The sequence below is a fragment of the Tachysurus vachellii genome, chromosome 13, assembly GCF_030014155.1.
Source record: "Tachysurus vachellii isolate PV-2020 chromosome 13, HZAU_Pvac_v1, whole genome shotgun sequence".
In the NCBI taxonomy this organism is placed as follows: Eukaryota; Metazoa; Chordata; class Actinopteri; order Siluriformes; family Bagridae; genus Tachysurus; species Tachysurus vachellii.
In genome coordinates, this window is record NC_083472.1 from 12,729,818 (window position 1) to 12,739,876 (window position 10,059).

Below are 10,059 nucleotides of genomic sequence, written 5' to 3' on the forward strand. Positions count from 1 at the left end.
AACACACTTGCAGAAATTCTTGACAAAAACTGTGAAAAAAAACTGTGATAAAACCCTTTATCTTACATGCGTGTATTTTTCTTAACGAAACTTTCAGTTCAAGGCTTGTTTTATAGTTCATTGTCACTGTAAAAATTCCAGTTACAGTGAAAATCCCCCGCTTACTAATTTAATTATTACAGGTGAAATTGTACAGTAATTACTATTTATTGGGATATAAACCGCGTTACTTGAGAACCTGAAATAGCTCTACATGATTTGAGACAACATCTAGTCTTATTAGATTACCATAAACCATTTTATTTATAGCCTATTTAAAGTAATAGACAAAAGTAGAGGAATAAAGATGGATGATAAAAGTGAGTGGTTTATGACATTGAGGGTAAAACACACACACAAACACACACACACACACACACACACACACACACACACACACACACACACACACACACACACACACACTGACACAAATTAGCACAGGGTATCGGTGAGCGCTCTGAATAAATCAAATGACTAAATATTATTCCTGGCATGATCAATGTGACGGGGGCGTTTCAGGAGCTTTATTTGTCAAAAACCTTTAGTGTTTAGTGTTTTAACTGCAAACTGTCACCTACTGAGGTGAAGAATTCGGTCATTTAGGCCAGTATAACATCATTTTTACGCGCAATTATTGTGATTCGAAAGCAGTGGACCTTAAGGGATAATTAATAAGGTTGATGTTTCCTCTATATTTATAATAAAGGGTAAAGTCTTGTCGGTGTCACTATTTTTGTGACGTCATTGGTGCGCTGTGAATTGAAAAAAAAAAAAAAGAAATCCAAGGCAATATGTCCAAACCCCCTGAGTTCCGCTGTCAGCATTAAAAACCACCTGGAAAATAAAATGTGTCATTATATTGTCGCTTGTTATGAACTTATGCCAAGCGTAGCTTAGTTCAAGCCTTTTCACTTTCACTTATGATATAAAACAAGGTCTGGACTTTTAAAAATGATTGTAAGCATATTGGGATCTTATTTATGAGCAAAACTTGACAGTAATGCGTCCTGGATAGTGAAGGCTATCCGAACGTAAATAATGTAAAAAGTGAATAATCAAAGATCAATTTAATATTAAAATCATTATTATGTTCCACAATCTCAGCAGAAGCCCGACTGAACAGGGTAATGTCTGTAGTTGAAGGTCTCAGTTCCATTCTGAGATGTTTTTCTAAGTTGTAATCTGACGCGCTGAAGCCGAAAGAGCCAACAATATTTGTCAGAGCAAAAGCGGCAGATATCAAAGCATTTTTTACTGCAAGATTGAAAACGGAGTCGTGTGGTGAAACGCCTGCGTGTCCCTTTTAAAACAAACCCAGTCGCTGTCAATCATCGGGCATTCCGACCAATCCCTGAACGCCCTTTTTTCAAAACCAGGTTTGCCCGCTGTGCTTTTATATTGCAGCCCGGCCTGGTTCGGAGCATTTTACTACCACGGTTATTGCCACAAATCAAGAGGGTGAAGTGAACGGCATGGGACGCGCACCAACTTTTACGAACTTGCGTCCGCTTCATGGGACCGCGAGGTTTACAGCCAAGACCGGCACGTGCAGATGATACATGGCGATACAATGGGGACACAATTAGTAGGTAAATCTTGAGCGGTTGCACACTTACAACAACAACAACCACAAAATCATGACAACCCTTTCAAGGTTTAGTGGCTGCCCTCCGTCTTGCGTAAACCCTGGAGAGAGCAATACTGAACCCAGTGTGGTGCTGCCACCTTTGGCAGGGGAGCACATGGGGCACCCCACTGGCACTTCCTTAAAACTCTGCCCTTCGCACAATTTGCTAGACTACCCCGAGACAAGGGCCACCGCTTATGTGGACCATTCGTTGCCCCACTTTCCAGACGCGGGATACACCAGCCATTGCCTAGACGCCAACCCTAGAGGCATTATCATTGGGACAAACCTGTCGGGACCAGGCATGGCACCAGTTACAGATCAACTGGCACCAAGACCTAACCAACATGGCGCTAGTGGAAGGTACCGTGACCTCTACGGCTACAGGGATGGCCGAAGCCATGCTTTCTTTACCACCTATCCGGAGCAGGCCCACAGCTCTGTCGATGCCAACCGTGACCTGAATGGTCAGGTGATGCTGGGTCTTCCAGGAGATCTCCTCTCCAGGGCACATCCATACGGACAAACCCACAGCGGCCCTCGGGCCAACAGCCAACAGCTTGTTACTCAGTTTCTGGGGCTTTATAAACCCCTGAACATGGCCATGCAGCGAGGAGGGGGTGATGCATTCCTCAGGTGCTCCAGACAGACTTTAACACACGAGTTAGTGTGCAAGTGGAGTGATGTCCAAGACAGCGCTGGCAAGCTGCCATGTTCCAGGACTTTTGGGACTATGTATGAACTTGTCACTCATGTGACGATCGAGCATGTCGGGGGACCTGAACATTCTGACTATGTGTGCCACTGGGAGAATTGTCCCAGGGACAGAAAGCCATTTAAAGCCAAATACAAGCTGGTCAACCATGTCAGAGTGCACACGGGAGAAAAGCCCTTTCCTTGTCCTTTTCATGGATGTGAAAAAGTTTTCGCCAGATCCGAAAACCTCAAGATTCACAAGAGAACCCATACAGGTTAGTGAAATAATAATAATAATAATAATAATAATAATAATAATAATAATAATAATAATAATTTTATTGCCATATATGTATGTGTTTAAAAGTAGTATTTTATATTAGTTTTGCCAGTCTCACAAAAATACGGTTATAATTATTTAAGTTATAATTTTAGGTACGTGTCAAACTTAGAAATTGTTTAACAAATATATATTTTTAAGCAATAAATATTTTAAGCATGCACCATATATCGAATAATTTATTAACTATATATGTAGCTTACGTTTTAAAGGTCCTGAAAAATACTTTATTTGGTCAGTGATTGTTATCCTGTTAACCCATTATTTATCACTAATCGAAATGTTTTTTGAATCATTATAAATGCACGTTCGACAAATATTTATTGTTTCTCAACCTTAGACTGATGCTATCTCTGTTAGTTGGCAATTCAGTTAAAGCAGTAGCGATGGTTAAAATTCAACCAGCTGTTAGAGGTAGTTGTTTGGGTGCCTCTCACTATAGCAGTGAAATAAATAAATAAAGCCTGGGACACCGGAGAGGTGTGACGTAGCGCTGACGCAGTGGCCAGCTGAAGCCTCAGTAGGACTAAATGCGCGCTCACAGCATGCTTTAAACTCAGCAATCCAGTGGGTCTCACCTAGAACTGACGTCACATAATTCATATAAACTTACATTTTCATTTGCGTCGGCCTAGTTTGCTAAATCAACATTTCATGCACCAACATCTATTTTTTTGTGGTTTATAGGCTTTTTATAAATATATATTTCCCCATTTCTTTAGTATAATTTAGTACAGTTACTCTGAGCTACTTAAAAAAAAAAATAAAATAAAATATATATATATATATATATATATATATATATATATATATATATATATATATATATATGTGTGTGTGTGTGTGAGTGTATGTGAGCATGTGTGTGTGTGTGTGTGTGTGTGTGTGTGTGTGCGTTTAAGGTTATTATGCGTCGAGGAGCTGAACACAGCGGCGAAGTCACAAAAGCTGTGTGTAATTGTTGTGTTCTCTAATTTCAGTCAGATCAGTCAGAACTGTTCTTCCAAAACGCATCAATCGACAACAACAAAAATAATGAATTGAATTTTTTAAATAAATGATTTTATTTGACTTATTATTCTACAAAATATTGTCAGAGCAGAGTATGAATGAATCACTTTAGTAGTTTGGCTATAGAGATATGTGTTATGTTTGGATTCCTGTCCAAATGATCCTTCCGTCCGTTTGTAACAGCGCTCAGACGTGATGAAGAGTGCCTTGACCTCACCCATAATACGAGGTTCATTTTTCTCCTCCTTTAGGTGAGAAACCGTTCAAATGTGAGTTTGAGGGTTGCAACCGGCGGTTTGCAAACAGCAGCGACCGGAAGAAGCATTCGCACGTCCACTCGAGCGACAAGCCGTACATGTGCAAGGTCAGAGGCTGTGAGAAATGTTACACGCATCCGAGCTCGCTGCGCAAACACATGAAGCTCCATTGCAAGGCCGACATGGCTAAACCGGGCCCGGGCGAGGACGGTGAGCCTGGATCTCCCGAGGTAGCAGGAGAGCAAGTCCCATCATCCCCTGCGGCGGTGACGCGGACCTTGCCGCCTGCTCCCTCTCAGGACTCCCCCGAGACTATGAGGTCACGCTTTCATCACACGTTTGACAGCAGTTTGGACTATACGGCGCACAGGCCGCAGTCCCTTTTGGACCCTCTGTTGCTGCACCGGGGCAGTTACAGAGGCGAAACGGCACAGTACGCGTGTAGCCAAGCAAGTCCCACTTTTGCCCATACGCACAGGAATTTTGCATCAAACTCTCCATTCCAAAAAAGCATTGTAAACGGCTGGTACACATGTCACAGCGGTGCCCAGCCTTTCTCGTCTAAGCCGTGTAGCAATGATTAATGATTGTTCATAATGGCGACAAGTAGAAGTAAAGGCACTGGACAGGTTGTGTAATTCAGACGTTTAATATTAAAAGATTTTTACATTTTATTTTCCTTGGTGCATTTCTCTATGTCCTATTTATAATTTGGCTAAACAGTTCATGGCTGAAGGCTGATTATACTGGTGATAGTCTTTACTGAAAATATATTATAAAATACATTGTGCTGGTGAGATTCCTTAAATGAAAATACACTTGCGACCAACATACTCTAATGTATTGGACATCAGTGTATGTTTCTGTATATAGAAATAGGGGGAAAAACTACATAGCTTCATAATTTGAAAGCGTTTTGATTAGAGAACAGATCATTTGGGAAGACGGTGAGGCCTACTGCGCTTAAAACTGAACTGAACTGAAGAAGAGTATTTAAACCTTGTAATCCTGTGTTTTATAACTCATCATTGGTAATATAGTGTTTGTTTGTAAATCAATCAATGTTAATTCATGCAGGAAAAGAAATATTATTCACTCTTGCCCGAGTGGCCAAGTTCTTGCTTTCTTGTTGTGAAAATATTCAGCCTGTGTTCAGTTCAGAGAACAGAAGTTGTGTATTACCACAAGGCCTTTCCCTTCCCTTTGTGTGTGTGAGTAAATATATAGCACTGTATATAGACTACTGTACAATTAATTGTGCATTCGGTATTCAACATTAAAGTGTCTTTATTCCCTTTGATCAGGTTGAGTTTGATTAAATTCACTCATTCTTGAAGAAAACGTCTTGGTGTTAGAGTTGTGCTTTGTGAATGTTTTTCCTCACAAGTATATTTATATTTATAAAATTAACATTTCATGGAAGTGGCTTGCACGAAAACTAGGTCTAACAGAAGCAATCAGTTAACCTTTTTGATCAGAGCAATAGCTTACTCTCCAAAATGACCAACACTAAAGTTATTACAAACTAAATATAACATGCTTAATTAAACAAAAGTTGAACTAATTGCATATTAATAACCTAGAAAAAGTTTCTAAATGCCTTCGACTTGCAGTTTATATCAAAAGTCCGAATGTGTTTGTTGTAGTAGTTTCTTATTACAAATCATAATTTTGGAAAATGTCTCCTAAAATAATTCATGTTCAGTACTGTACTACTAACAGGTACTGAAAGGGAAGTCCTGGCCCACTGAGTCATGCACACATTGGGTTCATTGGAAAGGAAAAGGCATTGCCTAGGGAAAGTGTAAGTACCATTTCTAGTGTGGTTTTAGACATTAGCCAAGCTATAATATGGCTAATCGTCTGTAAATTGTCTATGAATGTGCTGCACTAAATAGTTACTAGCTTGGCCATTAGAGCTTAATGTGTGCTGGTTTAATGGACTATGCTCAATTCATTAAGTAATTAACAAAGTGTTTCAAATAATTTGTTCTTGTACAAATTAAAGTCACATGTCTATGATTAATGTATTAACTGGTGTTTTTATGTTAACTTTCTGTAAAAGATAAAAAATGAGTTCTGCCATATGGCTTGAACCAGCTGTTGTGGAAGTAGTCCAGTAATACTACAATAGAGGGGTGAGTAGCTGTAAAGTTGTAAAGAATATTCCTTTACTCACATATGCATTTTATGTTTAAGGTAGACTGTTTAAACATTTTATGTTCATTACTGCCTGGGCTAGTTCTGGACTCATTATTTCGATACATTGAATGTAGTGTCCATAGATAGATGTTTTAGTACACATGTTTTGGTAGGTGAGGCAATAAGTGTTTGTTAACCCAATTTTCCTGACATGTCAAGCGTTTCTCCTGATCTTGACTACAAGTATATTATTTACTCCGACTTTATATTTATTTATGCTGTCATGAGCCATTAATGAGGAATCCGTATGAAATCTAATGGATGGGATGTATTTTATTTTGGATTGCAACAAGAGGTATGAATGTTAATTCAGGCCCTGACACGATCTTAACTCTAATCATACATAAATTTCATTTAAATTGGGTAAATAATTACGAGTTTGCAAGTGTAAGAACATGCTAGTTCTTACTTATATCTTGAACCCTAGAGAGGTTTATATAATAAATAATAGGTTTATTAAATGGCCAGTAACTGTAGCTAACATTCTAAACCAGACGCCATTTTGCAATGTGGAAGAATTTAGGCTTTTTTAAAGATTTATTTTCATTTTTTTTATTTATTAAGTCCCCTAAGGATTATAGCATGTAGCCCTGTTGCATTTAATAGCAGACCTCAAAACATATGATATTGGTTTCCTGTGGAATTAAATTCAGCCTGTATCTGAACTTTCATATATGTTTGTCATAAGAATTAATGAGACAGATTTAATATATAAATGGATTAAACAGCATAAAACCTTTCTGGAACCAGAGAGATAGTACACCATTCAAAATTTATACCCTTTAATATATGTTGTGATGGTGGTGAAGAATGATTTTTTTTTCTTTTACCTTTAATGCCTTAATACCTTAAATGTACACATTTTTGTCCACAAGGACAATTCAGCATTCTGATCCCTGTAGCTTTACTCAACACCAATATTCACAACTCTGGATCAGAAGCCACAAATATATTTTGCCAACAGAAATGAAAATACTCAAAATACTAAGACTCACAATTTAACAAAATCATAAGATAAGTCAAGCTATAAGAGTAGAATATGTCTAGATCTGTATTTTTTTTTTTTTTTGCAATATCTCATGTCTGCATAAATATGCATAGCGAATCCAATACAAAATTCCTTAAAAGTGTGCTTTGCAATAATTACCAGTTGATTTGCCTACATAGTTCAGTTACATTGATATGTGTGTCTTACTAATAACATCAGATCAAAAAATTTATGGAAGCCATCTGTTTCCAGTTCTATCATCAGACATAATGGCCATCTCTTTCATTTGTACTTTGATTTGCTTTGCTTGAGATCATGAGTGTTTTCAGGGGACATACAGTACGCACACTATACATTGTAGAGTTTGTATTCTTGTGAGTTTTCTCTTCTGTATACTTCATAGCTGTGATATTTTTCAAACAATGTTAAATAAAAATAACACCTACATGATCAGACACCCAGCTTGTAAAGTGAAAACTATTTTAGCCAGTGAAAGCCTCAGGGGCAGCTAGCGTGATTGGTAATAAAGCTAAAAATCATTTCAATATTTTCAGAGTGCAGCTATATTGTATAAATATATATCTTTGTTTTTGATGAGAAGTAAAATTCATTGGATTGCTTGTTTGTATGGTTGTAATTTGGTATACTGCACATAGCTATTCTAATATCCTGATAAAGGTAGAGTCTTCAATTTTTTTTATCAAAAGAATGTGGAACATATTTTTCTTTTTTAATTAATGAATAATCTACCATTAAACTCTTGATGTTTATGTTGATTTTTCTGCAATGTTAATATCTAATTAATGGCATTTTATGGCATTTAGGACATATTTTTAATAATATGATCACACCAATATGCTACCAAAGTAGAGGCAGGCTTTTGGATGCTGGATAAACATTTAGACTTGAGAAGAATAACTTGACCTGTTCTAGATCTAACCTGCTGGTGCTACAGAAACATATACACTGTGTGTACAAACCCAAACGAGATTTATCCTCTTACACTTTACATAATTGAATACATTATTGGAAATGTTTGCTTTGTATCTTCCAAATGGTAAATCTATTGCAATGTTCCATAAATAGCTGCCTGAATAGCATAAATTTTTGACTTGACTGAAATCTTTATCGGGATGTTAAAACCTCAGCCTGCATTTTTATTCATCCATTCTCTATTTTCAAAATTATATGCAAGTGACTCTTACGACCTGTTCTTTTTCTCTACACAACATGGTGCATCCTCCCTGTTGTTTCGGAAAGGTTTTAGTGTCACCATGACAGTGATATATCATTACTGATACGTACAGTTCAAGTGCAAGTAGCTTTAGAGATCTCTATGCCCTTTGCTTTTTAACTGCATCAAAAAAGCATTCATCAATCAGAAGCTGTGTGAGGTTGCATCAGCTTGAGGAGGGAGTGGTAGCTATATAGGTTGATGGGGTACTATTTTAATTGGATTCCAGCTTCTCTCCAGCATTCCCAGGTCAAGCTATTGGTGTTGGTGCTCTCTGGCTGGAGATTTATTTTATCCATTACTGCCTAACCTCCTTTCTGATGGAGATCAGCATTCCCTACTCTCATCTCTGTGCCGCTTTGCACTCCTGGCTACTCACATAACTCCCATCTTTGCATCTCTCACATTGCCCCTTAATCTGTGTGTTTATTTAGTGTGGTCCTGTAGCAGGTGGAAGTTCTAAGCCACAGCCCACATGCTTTCTGATGATCTACACTTGAAAGCTTGCCTTGTTCTTTCCTGTTTTCCACCAGATAATTTTCAATATCACTTTATCACAATATCACAAGTGCACACACACATGCACACACACACACACACACGCAAATTCATGTGCACGTGTGTGCACCCACCCACCCACGCTTAGTCTTACACTTATACAAACACATCATCCAAACTTGAGACCTTTCATGCCTTATATAGTTGCATCTAAGCTTAGACTTCCCAAATTGCTGCACAACCACACCATTAGTGTAGTTTTCATTTATCTATTTCCAAATAGGCTATGTGCCGCTTTGAAATCTCGCATTCGTCTGATGCTAACTGTGAGTAATGAGAATGATGCTAGTGATGCTGGCAAATTGATTTTAGAGGTGAGATTGTAATGAGCCCATCAAAGAGATGAAATGAAGAACAGTAGTGAGAACTGCAACTCGATTAAAGTGTTGTCTCATTGAATGCCATGTAATCTGTGTGAGGTAATTATTCTTGCATATGTCTTTGGTTTCATCAGAAAAAACACAACAGACATTTAGATTAAGACATTTAAAATAATGTACCAGCAGTATACCCATTTATTTGTAAATCATTGCATAATTTAGGAGTGAATGGAAAATGTCTGTGTAGATATAGTATCTATTTTACAAATGAGAGCTGTTTAGTGTGCCTCAGCCCAGGCTTGATAACATTTTTTCTCATCTTCACCAGTAGGTCAGTTTCTTGTGTTAGCGTTGGCACCAGTACCCTGTGTAGCTCAGCCAGAGGCAGATTATTAAAAAAGTAGCCTATTCATTTGGGGAAATGTTCAGCTCTGTTGTCAAACAATGCAATATCTGTGTTTTTTTTTTCTTTTGTATTTTTCTTTCCTGTTAATTTTGATCTGTTCATTTTATGCATTTTTGGTTTCCTATTTACTCTTGCAGACATCTGTGCCAACTTTTTCAGTGTTTGATATCCATGCCTTACATAAGACATATATGACAGGTATTGATCATGCCTTTTCGGGTCTGTAGGGGAAATGTCAAAAGGACATGTTTTCAAGCAGTCGGCTTGCTCTTCTACCTTGTTGTTCACATGTGTTCTTGTGGCAGGATGCTGCAACAGGTTGGGTATGAAATCTCAGCTAAGTTTACATTCAACACAGGAATACAAGGAGCAATGTAA

At 37.9% G+C, this 10,059-nt stretch overlaps 1 protein-coding gene across 1 annotated transcript; it reads left to right on the forward strand.

Annotated features, from left to right (window-relative positions):
- Nucleotides 1-1,536: 1,536 nt before the first annotated feature.
- Nucleotides 1,537-4,557, forward strand: zic6 (zic family member 6). The gene is made up of 2 exons (XM_060885633.1): nucleotides 1,537-2,640; nucleotides 3,968-4,557. The coding sequence occupies exons 1-2, from the start codon at nucleotides 1,680-1,682 to the stop codon at nucleotides 4,555-4,557; spliced, it is 1,551 nt and encodes a 516-aa protein (XP_060741616.1). The 5' UTR covers nucleotides 1,537-1,679.
- The last annotated feature ends 5,502 nt before the right edge of the window (nucleotides 4,558-10,059 follow it).